An 18,882-nucleotide genomic window follows, 5' to 3' on the forward strand; every position below is an offset into this window, starting at 1 on the left:
TTAAAAAAAAATATGAAACTAGTGCTGGCAAAAGGTTCTGAATTGGGAGTCTTGAAGACTGAAGTTCTCTTTACAGAACAGGTACAGCATGGGCAGTGGCAGCATGCACTTCCCCATATTACCCCACCAACATGCTTCAATGCTGGCCTCTAGCAAAGAGGGGGTAATCTAATCCGCATGCTCATTCAGTCCTTGGTTTTTTGAGAAGCCAACAAAGCAGCCAGCTGTAGCAATGACTGTGTGATGTGTGATGTGGATGTGTGTCCATTAGGGATAAGACAGACTCAAACCACCACTAGATGGTAATGAATTCTGCTCAATATCAACCCAGTCTAGATTCAAACCAGCAATTTAGAAATGAAAGGTTCTATTATTCCATTACTAACTCCTTTAGCCATCCAGGCCCCCATTAGCTATCATCTTTATGAAGAGAGCTATCCTACTTCTGAATGATGGGCAAGGACATTTGAAAAGTTATGTAAGATAGGGTCCTCATGAAGGGAAGTTAAATGGAAAATTTTGATGGAGTTGCTTGGGACTTCACGTGGATTGCAAAGGATCCCATTTCTGGGGAGAAGGTGACAGACCATGTATTTATTCCATTGTTAATTTCTTTACTGGCAACTTAGACATGATATGAAAGCAAAGCAGCCTTACTGATAGCAGCTGCCTTGCGTTTGCGAACTGGCTTCATGATGCTGATGACACTGCTAGGCTGAAGGGAGGGCTGGAGCCAATAGGAAGTATTCTCCACATTTGCCATGTATATTCTCAGGCTGCCGTCCTCACACAAAAGGATCATGGTGGTCCTCTGCTGCTCGTTACAGGCCGTGTGACGGATGGCCACCATGTCCTGGATCTGAAACAGGTTACACACCAGCAAATGAAAGGCCCAGAGAAGCTGTTGCCTCAGAGAGCAAGCTTGTTGCCTAACTATCACACAAGTATCAGGGACAGCAGGTACTCAAGCCAACACAGGCTACTATAGAGCAAGAGATTCAATGGCTTTGCAGAGAGAATGAAGAGTAAACAGAGGTTGAAAACACCTTAAAAACATGGGTGGGTATGGGGAAAGTCAGTTTGTGTATTGAAACAATACTTTCAAGTGCAGTGTTGGTGGCTATTAGCAGGATGACTTTGCTGTAAGACACCACTGCAAGGGAAACCTGGAAGAAGTGGCAGCAATAGAGAAACAGGAAAGTTAATTTGAAAGGCAAAAGATAGGGAATACTCACCTTGGCTTTAGCTGGCAAGGTTTTAATCTCCTGGATGAGGAAGGTATCTGGCTTCACCATGACCACCAGAGGAATACCTGTGGTCTGCTGAACACAGCACACCAACCCAGGATGGTTCATCACCTCAGACCATTGGCACAGTGCTGGGGAGGTCTTGCTCCCACCATTTGAACTGCAAGAGAGAAAAGCCAGGCTCACATGACCTCAAGAAACAGCTGCAAGGGGCGTCAAGATAAATAAATAAAATTCTCATTCCAGCTAGCAAGACAAGTAACATCACCGTCTGAGGATCTCAAAGCACTTGGTTAATTAAGCCACCTCAAAAAATCCCTGGCAGGTAGGTCAGTATTATTCCCACTTTACAGATGGGAAAACTGAAGTGCAAAAAGTTGCACAGCTGAGTCAGTGGCAGCATGGAGAGCCCAAAAGTTCTGACACCCAGCCCTGTTCTTTAACCTCTTTCCCTATTCATTTGGTATATAAAATTCTAGTGACACTACCATAAAAACAGGAAAATCACTCTTGAACCAGATTTGAAGTATCTATTTAACCTTATACTAAAGAGCTCTCTTATCAGGCTGGCAGGGGAGTGATAGCAGAACACCACATTACTTGTAAGCACATCCTAGCAGACAGAATAGAAGAGCACTGGTCTCAGAGCAAAGCATCTGTGTTTGTGGATACAGCGCTCCATGCTCTACACGGCCATGTGATGAATACAAAGGAAACAGACAAACACAGGAAAATACTCCCCAAGAACATAATCCTCACTGAGATCTAACTCTCAGAGTGGTGAAAGCCCCTGTGCAAAATGACCAGGCGAGGTCTGACTGGAGTGAGGGAGATGTTGGGAACTGATATTCATGAAAATAGAATGCAAGACAGCTGCCTCATGCTAAGCTAGTGAGACTCTGTAGCCTGAATGCACAGCTCTGATTGTCAGAACAGATGACAGAAGAACTTTCTCCTTGACATTTTTATAGCATAAGAGATTGGTTTCCCTCAAGGCAGCCTGAAAATAAGACTTTATATACACAATGCTCAGGGTCCACTGCAGTACTGGTTCCAAATGGAAACAAAGGCTTCCTGCTCCTCAGCCTCTGCGAGGGTGGATAATCCCATCAGTTCCAGTTCCTGCACCATTGGAAGCTCTGCACTCAGACAGCAAGATTGCTCCGAAGGCACCTCTGTGCTGTGAAATCCTAGTGAGCAAAATAAACATACACCCCACTGCAAAAGCAGCTGGGTTTGGTTTCGGTCTCACTGTTCTACAAGCAGAGAGGGTAGAAACAGGAGGTGACGTATAAAACGGTAAGATGTAAACTGCAGGAAGGTTCTCTACATAAAGCCTTGGGCGGTGGGAGCTGGGCTCTTTCACTGGGAACAGCCACTGCAGCTAATAAGAAACAGAAATTGGAGGGGGGCAACCCCTCAGTCCCACCTCTTTATGTTGATCGGGAAAAGCCGATGTACCTCCAGGGTAGCCCTGCTAATTGTTGCTGCAAAAGATTTGCCTTGACAGTAACTGAAGAAAAGCATCTGAAGGACATGGGAATAATACACAGACACGCCGCCTCCTGCCACCTGGCCATTACTGTCCTGTAGGGACAAGGGAAAAACACTGGTATTTAAACACACACATCTTCAGAGCTCTAGGGTGGTCAGTACAATATTTCAATATCTGCCCTTTCACCTATCACATAACACAGCAAAGGGCTTTTGGAGAATGCAGCCTTCGATGACATTACCACCAAGCTGCACACCCGTGAGATACTCCAAGTGCCTTTGAACAAGATACTAAGCTTGCGCACCCACAGGCTATATGTAGTGGACGAGACAGCATCTGTGTGAGAGAATGCTGCATGCCAACCCCTCTTCATCTCCAGCTCCCAGAAGCGGTTTCTTCTTGACTTGTAGTTCCTCTATTTCCCCATTTCATAGTGGACTGGGATAGTGATGCTGAATGGAAGTTGGAAATATTTTAAACTAGCCAGCCTGGGTGGTGCACACCAGGCCCCCAGCAGCGTTGACACCAAACAGAAACAAAGGCTTGTGTCTCTGCAGACCTTGCGTAAGGGCGATGATCCCATCCATTCTAGCTACTGCACCATTAGCAGTGCATTATACTGACAGTAACGCTGCTCTGCAGTCATCTTCCTGCTGTGAAATCCTGCTGGGCATAACTTAAGATCCAAGCATGGAAAACATGCTCAATTTTCTAGATGACTGGATCAACAAGTTTAATTTCAACTTTCCCCCACAACCACCATCCTCCAAGTGGTGTCAGAATCAGTGTCAGAATTTCTCTCTCTGTGCAGAAAAAAGTGCAGCCTCATTGATCTAGATCAGGGAAAGAAAAGGAAACTGCTGCTTCTTACCATCTGCAGCAGAGGGAGAGAAAAAGTTAGCAGGGAAAGCCACCATTACCTTCAAGTCTTCATGGTTGACTTCAAGCACATTGGTAACGTAGAATGGTCCATGCTGGGCACTGCTCGCCTCCTCCATGAGCTGAGTATAGATGTACCCAGCAGAAGACATGATAACTATGATGTTCTTTCCCTCCTCATTGAACAGAAACGTGACATCCCTGATCTTGGAGCTTGGCAAAAGGAAATAGAACGTTGGGCTCAAAGCATCTACAGAAAGGTCATAGATCTGTGGGAACAGAGGGGAGGGAATTAGCAGTGAGCCCACAGAACAGCTCTTCTTAATACAGCATAAACACAGAAACTATTCCTACAACGGTGCAGATCCCGGAGGGCAGATTATTCAGGTACCAGAATACGAAGATAAAGATAACCTCAGATCTATGAATGATCTCTTTCTTCTGTATTCGTCAGGTTAGGAAGAGGGGAAAATGTTGGCCCATCTTAAAATATGACCTTCACTTTTGAGTGTCCAAATTTAGACAATCAAGGACAGATTTTAAGTAGTATCAGCACCCACAACTGAAATCAAAGGGAGCTGCAGGTGTTCAGTATCTTGGGAGAGGTGGGGTGGAAGAGAATAAATAAAATCTTAAATATTTCAAGTTGGGCACCCAAAATAAGAGGTCACTTATGAAAATGTGGGCCTTTGTTTTTGTGTTTCAATGAACAGTCTAGTACTGACAGTGGTGAACAGCAATACATATTAGAAAACTAGAGATAACAGTAATGCCCTTCCTATAACTCAAATTTTCCTAGTAAATTAAGAGCACTGTGTTATTCTGACACACTGGTGACTCCGGAGACCGCCAGAACCCCACATCAGCTCCACAGGAAATGAAAAGCAATACACAGCACCAAGTCAATCAGGGATCACCCACAAATTGTGACCACACCTTCACAAAGTCTGCAGTCACAATAGCAAGTTCTGTCTGAGATCCTGGCAGCCACACAGCCTTAATGATGAAGTTTCCTGTTGCTAGTTGGGGGTGGAGCACCAAGTGATCGGAAACTGATCCAGAGCTGCTGAATGTTAGCACATGGCAGTCCTGGGACAAGAAAATAGAAGATGTCAAGTATTAAATATATATTTATGCAAAAACAGATTCAAGAGCCATTGACCTTTCCCTAGCCCCAAACACAAATGATGGATTCATATAGGAAGGAATCAAGCATCTCTGTTTTTAGGGTGAATGACTTTGCAAGAGAACTGTGCCTCTTCTGCAGGTTTTTCAAATATTTGAGACTACTGGTTTCTTGGGTGACATATTTCTTTAATTGTGGAAATTGTGCAGAGATTTGAAAAAAATACAAAATGATCACTCATTGCTCTGTACTAGACGTGGCTGCAGATTAAGATTAAGCACATCCATTTCAGTCAAGTTTTATTTACATGAATACTCTCTTTGGTTTCTATAGCACAAAGGACAGTCGGCCTGAGTGTTATCTGAAAAGTGGTTATTTTGAGCATTATCAAGAATGGTTTAAAATAATAACTAGGATTGACATACTAAATGAAGCTGCAGCTAAAACTAGTAGCAGGTGATTCAAGAACTAGAATTAGTGACACCCACAATGACTTCAGATCTTCGATAGCCAATCATAACTCTACAAGCCATCGCCTAGGGAGAGAGGAGCACAGCTTAGTTTGAGGTAAAGGAACTCTCTTGCTTGTCAGACCCTTACCTTCAGCCCACACACAGCTAGATAGTCTTCCTTGCAAGGATTTCCTGTTAGGCTCAGTACAGTGAAGGGAACCGGTGCAGATGCAAGGCGGGTAAGGGTTAACTTCCTTTTGCTGGAATCTGCTTGTTTAAGCAATGCTGAGAGTTGTAACACTGTAATCTACAAAATAATGAAAACAAGTCACTTTTCTAATGTTGGTATCACAAAAAGAAATTCTCAGTATCTAGCTTCTTATATGACTCTATCAATGTATTGTCTCGGCATCTCTGTAGCAAGAAGCAAGATTTTTGTTCCCTAAAATATGAAACAATTGAAGTAACAATCACTCAGGGAGGCTTTTCCAAACGTGTCTAGTCATTTACAGAGTCCGTGAGTCTGACCGTAGGAAGTCTGCTTGATTCTTTAGTCACTATGGAACATTTTAAAATCATTTCATCTTACTTTAAAATGCATGTCAGGTTGTTGTGCCATTGGAGCACATCCCCTTCTCAGCACTCACCTTGCCCTTTTCGTGGCTCACAGCTAGATGCTGGCGGCGCCCATGTGGGGAGGACAGCACGCACATTGCCACCCGCCTCAGCACGTGAGCACTGATCAGCTGTCTGATTGTCTGCCCCTGGTCGCCACTGTAATTCATTCGGACATTCTCAAAAGCACCTTCTTGAGAGCCAAGAGTTGGGACCTGAGCCATTGTGGAGCACAAAGAACACAGAAGTAGAGACAAATAGCAGAGATTGAATAACTGTAATAGTTTCATTTAGACTCATAGCATTTAAGGCCAGAAGGTATCATTGTGATTACCTAATCTGACCCACTGCAAACTGCAGGCTACAGAACCTCGCCCACCCACTCCTGTAATAGGCTTATGTGACCGTATCTTCATGAAGGTACCACTGGCTGAGTTACTGAAGTTCTTAGATCTTGATTTAATGACGTCAAGTTATAGAGTATCCACCATTTACTTTAGTTTAAACCTACAAGTGACCTATTCCCCACGCTGCAGAGGAAGGTGAAACCCGCCCCGGGTCTGTCCCAGGGAAAATTCCTTCCCAACCCCAAATATGGCGATCAGTTAAACCCTGAGCCTGTGGATAAGACTCACCAGCCAGACATCTGGGAAAGAATTGTCTATAGTAACTCGGAGCCCTCCCCCTCTAGTGTTCCGTCTCCAGCTGCTGGAGATATTTGCTAACAGCAATTGCGGATGGGCCATGTGCCATCGTAGACCACCTCATACCATCTCCTCCATAAAAACTGACCAAGCGCAATCTTAAAACAAGCTAGGTTTTTCGCCTCCACTACTCCCTTTGGAAGGCTGTTCCAGAACTTCACTCCTCTAATGGTTAGAAACCCTTACCAAATTTCAAGTATATATTTACCGATGGTCAGTTTCTATCCATTTGTTCTTGTGCCAAGATTGGCCTTTAACTTAAATAACTCCTTTCCTTCCCTGGTATGTATCCTTCTGATGTATTTAGGAAGAGCAATCATCTCCCCCCATATTCTTCATTTTATTAGGCTAAACAAGCCAAGCTCCTCAAGTCTTCTCTCATAAGGTAGCTTCTCTATTCCGCTGATCAGCCTAGCAGCCCTTCTCTGCACCTATTCCAGTTTGAATTAATTTTTTTTAAACATGGGAGACCAGATTTGCACAGTTTTCCAGATGAAGTCCCACCAATGTCTTGTATAATGGTGAAACCACTTCCCCTTCTCTCCTGAAAATACCTCACCTGATGCATCCTAGGATTGCATTAGCCTTTTTCACAGCCTCATCACATTGGAAGCTCATAGTCATCCTGTGATTGACCAATACAAACAGGTCTCTCTCATCCTTTGTTGCTTCCAACTGATATAGCCCCAGCTTATAGCACAAGTTCTTGTTGTCTAAGTGCATGAACTTGCACTATGCACTATTAAGTTTCATTCCGTTTCTATTACTCCTGTTTTCAAGGTTGTACAAATCTTACAAACATAAGAGAGACCATACCGGGTCAGACCAATGGTCTATCGAGCCCAGTATCCTGTCTTCTGACAGTGGCCAATACCAGAGGCTTCAGAGGGAATGAACAGAACAGGCAATCACCAAGTGATCCATCCCCTGTTGTCCACTCCCAGCTTCTGGCAAATAGAGGCTAGGGACACCCAGAGCACAGGGTTCCATCCCTGACCATCTTGGCTAATAGCCACTGATGGACCTATCCTCCATGAATTTATCTAGTTCTTTTTTTAACCCAATTACAGTTTTGCCCTTTATAAACATCCCCGGCAATGAGTTCCACAGGATGTGTGAAGAAGTACTTCCTTTGTTTTAACCTGCTGCCTATAAATTTCATTGGGTGACTCCTGGTTCTTGTGTCATATGAAAGGGTAAATAACACTTGCTTATACACTTTCTTCACACTAGTCATGATTTTATAGACCTCTATCATATCCCCTCACAGTCATTTCTTTTCCAAGCTGAAAAGTCCCAGTCTTATTACTCTCTCCTCATATAGAAGCTGTTCCATACCCCTAATAATTTTTGTTGCCCTTTTCTGAACCTTTTCCAATTCCAATATTTCTTTCTGAGATGTGATAACCACATCTCCATGCAATATTCAAGATGTGGGCGTAACATGGATTTATGTAGAGGCAATATGATATTTTCTGTCTTCTTATCAATCCCTTAATGATTCCCAACATTCTGTTCTCTTTTTTGACTGCTGCTGCATATTGAGCGGATGTTTTCAAAGAACTATCCATAATGACTCCAAGATCTCTTTCTTGAGTGATGATAGCTAATTCAGACCCCATCGTTGTTTATGTATAGCTGGGATTATGTTTTCCCATGTGCATTACTTGGCACTTATCAATACTGAATTTCATCTGCCAGTCTCTTGCCCAGTCACCCAGTTTTGTGCAATCGTTTGTAACTCTTCACAGTCTGTTTTGGACTTCAATATCTTGAGTAATTTTGCATCACCTGCAAATGTTGTCACCTCACTGTTTACCCTTTTTCTAGATGAATATGTTGAACAGCACTGGTCCCAGTAAAAATCCCTGGGGGACTCCACTACTTATCTCTCTTCATTCTGAAAACTGACTATTTATTCCTACCCTTTGTTTCTGTCTTTAATCAATCAGTCACTGATCCATGAGTGGACCTTCCTTGTTATCCCATGACTGCTTGTATGACATTCCGGTCCTCTTCTGTTTTGGCCATACCTCCAGACTTTGTGACATCTCCAAATTTTATTGGCGCACTCCCACTTTGTGCGCCAAAGTCATAAAATGAAAATGTTAAATAAGATCGGGTCGCGAGACCAGTCCCTGAGGAATCTCTGAAGTTACTTCACTAATAACTTCCCTCCAGCCTGACAAATTACTTTCAGGATGACCCAGCCTCCCCTTAAAACTAATTTCTTATCCATCTTTCCATACTCATATTAATCCCCATCATCTCCAAATTAACCAATAGTTTCCTATGTGAAAATGTATCAAATGCTTTATTGAAATCCAGGTAGATTAAATCTACTGCATTTCCTTTGTCTAGAAAATCAGTTTCCTTCTCAAAGAACGAGATCAGGTTGGTCTGGCACAATCTAGCTTTTGTACAACCATGCTGTATTTTATTCCAATTACCATTTACCTCTATGTCCTTAACTACTCCCTCTTTAAAAATTTGTTCTAAGACCCTGTATAAACTCAGGTCAGTTTCCCAGATCACGTTTCCCCCCCCTTTCTTAAACCCAGGTATTATATTTTCAGTTCTCCAGTCATAGGGTGCAACCTCCATGTTTACAGATTCATTAAAAATCCTTGCTATTAGGCTGACAATTTCATGTGTCAGTCCCTTAAATATTCTTGGAAGGAGAATATCCAGGCTCCCCAGTTTGGTCCTATTAAGCTGACTGAGTCTGACTTCCACCTTGGTTGTGGTAATTTCTACTTCCATGTCCTTGTTCCCATTGGCCACCCTCCCACTACCCCCAAGATGCTCATTATCCTTATTAAAAACTGAGGCAAAAGTGATCCCTCCCCTTGGCCCAAAAACAAGCATTTGAACCAGCAAACCAGCCAGTAATCATACCATCAACTGATCTGTCATTTCCACTGTCTTGTCCAAAGCGTGCAGCTCGTTCAGAGCCTGCTGCGCTCGGCTGCTACTGCCCATGGCTGAAGCTTGCTGGAAGTTGATCTGAATGGCATCCATTAGGAAGCTCAGCATATCCAACACTAGCGGAGCAAAGGAGAAGTTGGCCTACAAGAAACACATGTGGCAAGTAAAGCACAAGACATACCCATGAAACCTCCATAGCAGCAGCATTTCACGGGCCAGGTAAGTCTTTGAAAAGCAGTTACAGCACTGTTATCCCAAAAGACAAGTTACTTGATTCTCAGTTGTCTAACTGTTGGACCGTACCAGGGAATTTCTGTACTAGAACCATAAAGTTTGCGTGTGTAACAAGTCTGAGGCCAAGAGAGACAAAGGGTAAGACTGAATTCCCCACAGCTTAAACTTCAAAGATATTGGTAACAGAACAAGCCTCTTGCTTTTTCATTTCTGTCTCTCCCCCTCTTGGTGAGAAACATGCAAGGCCAAACTGCTAATTGTGTTAACACATCCTAAGACAGAAAGCCTCATCTCAAAGAGTGATAAGGCTCTGCAAAAACAACTGTAATTGTTCTTCAAAACAGAACACAGCTTCCCTCTCTTTGGAGCTTTTAACTTGTTTGTTATGTATGTTAAAGTTTAAGTAGATTTGTGACATCCTGAGAGTGGTTAGAAGTTAAGAGATAGTGAAGTAATAATAATGATAAATGTATGTTAAAACAGAGAATTGATGTGGATGGATGCTTGATTAAAATAAAAAGGATGAATGGACAGAGAAGTGCCAGCCTAAGAATTACAACTTCAGTCTCGACTGGCCAAAGAACGCGCAGAGTGGAGATAACCGGATGACCCTCGGAGGGCAAACTGGAATCCACCCAATGATCCCAAGGATGAAAGAACCAAAAGAACAAGATAAACACCTGACAGCCGTCGCTGCTGTGCCGTCTGCATGAGGGACTTATTTCAAACGTGAGAACAGTGATTAACACTTCAAATGCAGTAACAGCATGATGAAGCAATTCTCATAGACTGGTATAGGAATAAAATCCTATAAAAACGAACTCTAAAGGCAGAAAACTTTGAATCTGGTTCTGCAACCACCATTCAGGAGCATCTGACGCGCATCTGACAAGGACTCGGCTTCACCCTTATGTGCAGGCTACCTGGCCAGTACTCTGCCACGAGCAACCTTTAGGCTGGTAACTATAACAACTCTGCAGAACTTGTTTCAATGAGTGTGTGAATAAATAAGGAATAGTAGTGCATATCCTGATTTCTCTCTCTTTCTCTGTATTTATAATAAACGCGGCATTTTGCCTTATCCCTCTTATAAGATCCCGTTGGTATTATTTTATTAGTGTAACATAACTACCAGTACAGCCCACTCCACAATCACTGACTGTTTCTTACGGGCATTAGACACAAAAATCCAGTGTTAACTCTCAACACAGAACATATCCCCTACACTAATACTGTACTGGCATAACACTAAATCAAAATGGTAAAAGTCTCTAAGTTAGAAGCACTGGCTGCCAAAAAGACAGCTTCATTCTAGGAGAACAAAGAAACCTGAAGAACTACTACACAGAGGGATCCTGACGCTTGAATGAGATTTTAACGTGACAACAATACCTGGGATTGCAATTCCTCTCGACAGCCCTCAACATTTCGACACAGGCTGCTCTTCTTGGGTTTCTCTTCATCAGGGCCTTTCCCATCATTGATGGTGACCTTGGATTTATCAGCAGGGGAGTTGCTCGCATGGCGGATGACACTCTCAGGCACTCTGGGCTCACTCTGGAATGCAGACTCCTTCATGGTAGAGCTGATGCCACTGCTGGGAGTTCTCTTCACCAAAGCCTGGAAAAGACAAAGCAATATTGAGGGCCCAATCCAGTTTCCATTTAAGTCAATGACAAAACTCCCAATGATTTCAATTGGAGCAAAATTAATTCTTTAGAGTACATTTTCAGAGAGATAAGACAGCAATAATCCTGTACCCTACATGTCACTTTCCTTTTAGACGTTGTATTAGACAGGAAGTAACATGGTTGGCAGCTGGTGGGAAACATCAAAACAGCAGAGATCTGGTAAGTGGGCAACTTGAAGTTGACCTACAAACCACAAGTTAGTTATGTAGGTTCAAAGTCTTAATTAGTATTAAGAGACCTGCCAATATAGATCCTTTTGGTGAAGGGGGTGAAATCATTAAGTAGAAAGCTGCAAATTACAGGGGAGTGATGAAGCTTATTCTAAAGTAGACCCCTCCCATATATTGATATCACAGAATAACTATTGTGCAATATAAGACTTTGCAAAGCCAAACTTAGGCAACCTGTAATAGTTGCAGGACAGTTTAAATTTAGCCATGAAGATCCTTTACCAGGCAACTGCCATCTTCCTTCGCTCCACAGTCACAGAAGAATGAACCATATTTGGCGTAAGAAATCTCATGGTCCTTGTGACAAACTTTAGCACAAACCGTGCAAACACCAACCCCATCCACCATCTTACAAGTGTGACAGTGGTACCTGTACAAAAGAAACCAGACAGGTTAGAAACTATAGCCCCTCAGATTTAGCACATCATCTCTTCCCCAATTCTGAATGGCCAGTAAACCCAGGCTGATAGTCTGTATCTAGGAAGACCTGGAGGGCTCTTACCAGTGCTGGTTCATGAATTCTTTCTGTGTGATGGTGAAGGTGCACAGTTTGTTGCAGAGAGAATCTTCATCCTGTTTAGGAAGGAAGATTGTTTAGTCAGTGTATTACATATCTACCTGCCTACTCTGGAGTCACTTGATACAAAGGAAACCCATTCGCTGATAAATTCACATTTGAAAACCAGCTATATCAGACCAGCAACAGCTTACTCAACATTTCTGCTCTCTGTCTTCAGCTCATCTCTGCTTGTTTTACTGACAAAAAAAGTCTTTACCTTTGTCAACACTGAAAAATTAATCTATCTGCACAAGGATGAGCTGGATTCTCTTCTGTCTTATGTAGCTACGTTCTAACTGCAAAATCTATATTGCTGACAGTGACTTAAGAGAGAGGATACAGATGGGCTTTAAGACCCCAGGTTAAGATTGTCCAATATGAAATTATACTCTTTATAAGTCAAAACACAATATTTTTCTACATTTGATCTGGAAGCTGCACATATAAATCTAGAAGGCTATTGTGACTCTCACTATTTGCATGCAACAATTTAATTGATTGTATAAGGGAGACTGTGGAGATGATGGATTACTTAGTCCACCTGTTACAACCATGCAACATTATCTGCTTTCAGCTACTAGTTGTGAACATCACACTGTGAGAACTTACTGAGTCTTCAGCTTGAGAATCTTCCTCTTCCACTGCCAGCTCTTCCACCCAGTCTGAATCCACCTCGATAGCCCGTTCCTCTCCATCAACAGAAAGATGAGTGGGTCCTTGGCCGCTGGTCTGGCTCAGAGCATTAGTGACATCAGCCAGATAAGAGACAATGTGGCATGTACACTCCAGTATAGTAACATGCTGCAAAAAAAAAAAAAGAGAAGGAATAATTAAATCCTCCTGCATCTATGTTTAAATGAGCACAAATGTGAAAATATCTCCAATTCTTAATGACACAGATTGTAAGGATTTGTGTTGCACTCAAATTCTACCACAGCACATAACTGATTTGGGATTTGCAAGGTGGTTTGCATATTGCTACAGTATGGGGACAGGACATTTTCTCTAAAACATTTAAGAAGGTCTCTCAAGGGTGAGAGGCCTGAGAAGCTTTGATTTGTGGGCATGCATATTGCACTAGCTACTCTATCCAGTTCTTGTGAGCTGGTAGGATACTAAAACTACCAAATACAAATAGGTCTCAACCTCATGCCAGATGACAGGAACAGAATGGACAGTGGAGAGTAGATGACATCTTCAGTTCACTGGTGAATCACATCAAATTCAACACCTTGCCTTTGTTAGCAAAATGCCAAGAAAAGAAACTGGGATTTTATCCGCTTGCAGTATTTGCATTAGAGGTATGAATTTTCAGTTTCAGGGAGACATTAAAACAATAATTATATATAGTCCGAAAAGGGCAGAGTGTAAGGCTTTAATTTGGGTCTGAATCTACAGTGTATGCCTGTAAGCAAAAGCAAAAGCAAATTCACTACCATGTATAAAAGGAAGATCAGAGAAATTCCCAGGTGAAGATTTAGATTTTACAAGGTACCAAACACTTATCCACTATATATACACCAGTATAACTTTTCTGATGCAGACCAGGGCTCAGACCAAACATTGAGGACTGAGAACTGCCTGTGCTTCTTACCTTTCCATGCATGACATTAGCATTCATTTTTTCTATAACATTCTTTTGAGACAGGTATTTCTTGCTATAGGATAAAGGAAAGTTAAAAAAAAGATCGTTATAGAAACCAGCTCTTAAAAATTATCAATTTAATCCTCACTGATGATGATTCCAAGTATTTAGTTGGTTAGTTTTACAACAGCAATATGGAAATCATTAAGGTAGTGGCCACTAAATCATCAAGAGGAAAAAGGGAAGGACCTCCACAGTTCCAATACAAGTCTCCATAAAGGCACTTATCCCAACTACCACATATTCCAATAGGTGGCACTTTGAACTATGGGGCAACCACACAGCGTCCCCTCGCTCTCCCCTCTCCACTACCAAACTCCCAAGAAGTCCAACACATGAAGATAATCAATCACCAATACAAGACTCATTCCTCTTACCATCTGCCCAGCCAATCAACTGCAGCACTGTGAAGCTGGAGATGTCCAGCACCTTGCCCAGCACTGGCCAGAGTTGCCATCACAACCATGAGCTCAGGGAAGCCTGTTCCATCACCATTGGCCAACATTTCTGTTGCCATTGGTATAAGGGTACTCAGCAGAACTGTGCACACGCCTTCTCCGACTTGGCTAACCAACAAGAAGAAAGTTTGAGATGCATTAAATCACCCATCTACACCAGTTTAAGCTCAACTTTTCAGAGGGTTATCCAAGCAATATATTAGCCGGCACCAGATCAGTGCAAATTCTAGCACGCACTAGTGTGTCCCGCATTAACTGCCCCATATGGGCCCTGCTGGCACACACTAAAAGTTTCCTAGGGTATGTTAATATAGTCCCATTTCAAATAGTACTACATTAATATACACTAGAAAACAATAGCAAGACAATGGCCTTACAGCATGAGAGATCAGCACTATTTAACAGACTAGAAGGTGTCTATGGAATATGTATTTTATCAACAATATATAATGCAAGTCACGTAAGATTGTTCCCTACCTGTTTTCCCGAACAATATATGTTGTCAGAAGTTGCAGCAGCTGCCTGTTCTCTTGAACAACATCCAATTGATCTGAATCTTTAGGTGGTGACATGGTCATCCTAGTTAACCAGGCCTGTAGGCGTACAGGCTCAACACAGGCCAACTGGGCCAAGGAGCCACACAGTCGCAACAGACTGGGGTTGGGGCTCTTCTCAGCTAGGAGACAGAATTATCAGGGTTGATATTGTGGCTGTAAATTGAACATGCCTGACAACAATTTTCCTTCTATTATTAAAAGCAAAATTCACTGGATTCCCTAAAGTGCATGCAATTGGAGACAGTCCCACAGCTATCCTTGTTAGTATCATCATCATTTTAATTCTATTCCTCCATTCGTTCCCCCTAGACATTTATTCTCTCTCATATACACTGGGGGTAACTAAATCAAGCATGACATAAAAGTGAGTTGAGTAATTTTCCAGCTTGTAGTCATCTCTAGTTGTTCATATGCATATTGAAGATATTGCCAGACAGTCCCCTCGTGCCTGCTCCTCCAGAGAGCTAAACGGTCTGCTTAGCAAACATTCACCTTCAAAAGAGGGACGGCCGAAACACTAGTTAACTCAGAATACGCTTTTCCTACACACTGAAAGGGCAAATAGTTAAGGAAAAATGTGCACAGTGGGCAGCTGTCAGGGGAGGGACAGCAACAGAACTGAAAACTGAAGCTAGAGAGGAGAAGGGGACAGAAGACAACAAAACACAAAAGATGACTGGGAATGAGTACACGTAGTCGTCAGTATCTCCCCAAAAATTTTCTTTCAAGCATTTTCATACTGCAGGTCAATATATGCAGAACAAGAAAAATGTTAAATGGACATCAAAGTTTTGATGTGGAGATTAAACACAGTCACTTACTCAACTGGAAGAGTTTGGTGAAGAATTTCAGAACTCTGTTACAGAATTTAGCAGAGAGATTTTCATTGGCTGTTGCCATCATGATCTGGACCAGTTCTCCACTAATTGAGTGAGAGAAAAGAAATCATCAGGTCAAACCTTTCAACAATGCACTCATCTCTTTTCCTCACTGTTATTTACATCAAACTTAGATGCCAGGGCAGAAACAGTTCATATGCTGCAGAGTACTTCCGGGGGAGAGGAGACACGGATGGATAAACACCTAAACAAGACAAAACTCTTAACCCTGCACCCAGCACAGTAAGGATGGAGTACTGCAGGCAGCTACCTTCCATTCTTAAAATTCCAGTCCTAGTTTCAGCAGAAAAGAATGACAGCAGAACACGTTAATGGGTTGTCCGTGAAGAAGCAAAGCAATGACAGTCAAAAGGGAAATATCAAACAAGTGCCAACATTACTTCCCTTCAATGTTTATTAGAGCCACACAGAGTCATGCTGTAGTCAGTCAGCTAAAAATTAAGGCTACTTAACAGAAGAGCCTAGTTAAAAAAATGCTTGCAGCTGTGAGGTTGAAGCAATTTCAGCCTGCTGGTAAAATAATCACATCTTTTTCATATCGTCCTCTCCTCCACTCTCTGAGGTACTAACTCATGGTTAGGAGCACAACATTAACATGCTTTTTCAATCTGGCTATATACAATGCTTTCAAGAGCAATGCCATCAGAGCCTCAGCTCCAAATTCTGAGGCATATGCAAACCTCAGGAGCTCACAGATCATGAGCCATCTGGTTACAAACCAGGGTTCTATCACAAAAGGGCCAAAGCTGATCTCAACATCTTTTGTCATCATCTTCTTGCTTACTCTTTTCTCATTTATCTCCCATCCCAATAGTGCACACCAACCAAGCCAACTCCCCCATCATGCTCCTTTAGCTTGGGCTGAACAAAATGAAGTAGAGAGCATGTAAAGGTTGTCAATCAGCTTTGCAATTGGAATTAACTCTCCCCTGGTTCATCTCTTTCTACACGCTTGCTGTGCTCTGCTGTTTTACATCCGCACTACCCTGTCTTCATACTCTAAGACAGGAAAAGGCATCCTTCAGGAGACCAAGCCAATGCTATCTTGGGGTAGCACTGAGAGAACAGGTGCTACTTTACAAGTAGAGCTGACAGGCAAATTAATACAGCCTCTCTCAAGAGGTTCTTTATGCTGCCTCTGACAAAACAGATGTATCCAAAGACTCGCACAACGAGTCATTGAAATGACTAATTGAACATTTTATCTGCAGTGTCAAAGCAGAACAACTCTCTCTCTCACATGGGAATCTTTTCACACTTACAAAACCCTTCATCTCTCCAAAGGGCGACATGTTCCTTGTGCAGATTATATGAACTTTGCACTTTCCTGTACAGAAGCAACAGCATTCCACAAATGCTAAGTGCAACAAGACAAGGATTAACAGGGGAGAAAATAAGTACTTAGAATGCAATATTCCATCACCTCACCTCTCTGAGAAGAATTCCTCCATAGCTTTCCGGGCCTGGCTGCTCTCCAGCTGCTTCTCCAGATGCTGCAAACACTCCTCCAAAATTGACTCATCTAGGCCACTGTGGATCAAAGATTAAGTATAAAGAAAGGTGCACTACCTGCTCCGTCTTATCTGTTTATTATCTGTCAAATATAGGATCAGAAATTATATGTGAAAACGATGGTTTGACAATTCATAAATAAATAAAAAATTGATTAAGCCTAAACTGATCATGCCTCAGTTTCCCACCTTAGGTGGGCTCAACTCCAAGATGTCTTATTGTCACATTTGGTGTTGCAATCTAAGACTCCGGGTAAACAAGCCACATATGGTTGTAGGGAGGCCCTAGCCAGGGCATTGGAAAACATCCAGATAAGAAAGTAGGCTCTCAGAATGGAGCACTACATTAAACAATTTATAATCTCTTTTGAGGAGGAGGATTTAATAGAAAAGCCTTAGCCAAGGAAGAACCTTGGGACATGGCTCAGGAGACCTTAGAGAGTAATGTAGTAAACAAAAAATATAAAAACTCTCATACAGAGGAAGGGTGTATTGAAGAAATATATGTAACGGTCTTGTGTCTGGAGGACACAAAAAGGGTTAAGAAATCCTGCAAACAGTTAAAAGTACAGACTAAAGAGGCTGCAGACCATAACCAAGTGACAGTCACAGCATCAGAACAAACTAGCAGTTAACTTTGCAGAGGGCACTGACACACTCGCCCCATCCACCTCTTTGGAAAGAGGATGATTCAGATGCTTACTGAAAAAGAGGCAGAGTGCAACTTCATGGATTCACAAAGCGCCAGTAATCTTTAAAGGAACTGCGAGTTGTTGTATTTAACTAAATAGCATAGTTCAGAAAAGAACAAGCTAATATGTGGCCTTTCCAGAGAACAAATAAAAACACTGATGAACAAATGGATCAGGATAATCCTGTCCATCAGGCTTGGCAGGTCACACGATGAAGGGATACATTGTGTGTGATTTGATACCTATTGGGGTCGGAGTGATTAGCCAGAATGTTATAACATCCTGTGATCAACTTCTCATAGACACGAGCCAGGAATTCATCAGACTCCGCAGGTCCCAGGATCCTTTCTAGGGAGTTGCTGCTGATCTCTGCCACACTCTCCATGCTGGTCTCCAACAGCAGGGGCAACAAGCTATGAATAACCTGTGGTGGGTTCAGTTCATCTGACCAGCTTGAAGGGAGAAGAGAAACAGCAGAAACATTTCCATTAGTACACCAGTAAAAGATCTACACAATGAAATAGTTTAGCAGGCACAGAGCTGGGAAACTGATCTAGATGGAAGACTACGTAATTGTTAGGTACAAAGCCCTTTTCAAATAGTTGGGTATAATTCAGTTGTCCTGGCTATTCTCTCTTAACACAACAGTTCTCCTTGCCGAAACTATATTTGAGCCCTTATGTTAGTGGTAGGCAACCTATGGCACAGGTGCTGAAGGCGGCACGCGAGTTGATTTTCAGCGGCACTCACACTGCCCGGGTCCTGGCCACCCGTCCGGGGGCTCTACATTTTAATTTAATTTTAAATAAAGCTTCTTAAACATTTTAAAAAACGTATTTACTTTACATACAACAATAGTTATATATTATAGACTTATAGAAAGAGACCTTCTAAAAATGTTAAAATGAATTACTGGCACGTAAAACTTTAAATTAGAGTGAATAAATGAAGACTCGGCAC

The 18,882-nt window shown here is 42.3% G+C and overlaps 1 protein-coding gene across 5 annotated transcripts in view; it reads right to left on the reverse strand.

Annotated features, from left to right (window-relative positions):
• UBR4 (ubiquitin protein ligase E3 component n-recognin 4) overlaps window positions 1-18,882 on the reverse strand; it is a 112,714-nt gene that overhangs the window by 68,644 nt on the left and 25,188 nt on the right. For all 5 annotated transcript variants that reach the window (XM_030537597.1, XM_030537595.1, XM_030537598.1 and 2 more), the window contains exons 29-46: window positions 18,165-18,374; window positions 17,148-17,249; window positions 15,642-15,742; window positions 14,741-14,939; window positions 14,183-14,371; window positions 13,755-13,818; window positions 12,770-12,961; window positions 12,104-12,174; window positions 11,824-11,971; window positions 11,073-11,300; window positions 9,417-9,587; window positions 5,847-6,029; window positions 5,348-5,506; window positions 4,558-4,710; window positions 3,663-3,890; window positions 2,677-2,834; window positions 1,236-1,407; window positions 658-859 (exon numbers count right to left, since the gene is read on the reverse strand). In XM_030537597.1, coding sequence (XP_030393457.1) covers window positions 658-859; window positions 1,236-1,407; window positions 2,677-2,834; window positions 3,663-3,890; window positions 4,558-4,710; window positions 5,348-5,506; window positions 5,847-6,029; window positions 9,417-9,587; window positions 11,073-11,300; window positions 11,824-11,971; window positions 12,104-12,174; window positions 12,770-12,961; window positions 13,755-13,818; window positions 14,183-14,371; window positions 14,741-14,939; window positions 15,642-15,742; window positions 17,148-17,249; window positions 18,165-18,374 — 2,930 coding nt within the window. The remainder of the gene's footprint in view (window positions 1-657; window positions 860-1,235; window positions 1,408-2,676; window positions 2,835-3,662; window positions 3,891-4,557; window positions 4,711-5,347; window positions 5,507-5,846; window positions 6,030-9,416; window positions 9,588-11,072; window positions 11,301-11,823; window positions 11,972-12,103; window positions 12,175-12,769; window positions 12,962-13,754; window positions 13,819-14,182; window positions 14,372-14,740; window positions 14,940-15,641; window positions 15,743-17,147; window positions 17,250-18,164; window positions 18,375-18,882) is intronic.

This window comes from Gopherus evgoodei, chromosome 18, assembly GCF_007399415.2.
Source record: "Gopherus evgoodei ecotype Sinaloan lineage chromosome 18, rGopEvg1_v1.p, whole genome shotgun sequence".
NCBI classification, from domain to species: domain Eukaryota; kingdom Metazoa; phylum Chordata; order Testudines; family Testudinidae; genus Gopherus; species Gopherus evgoodei.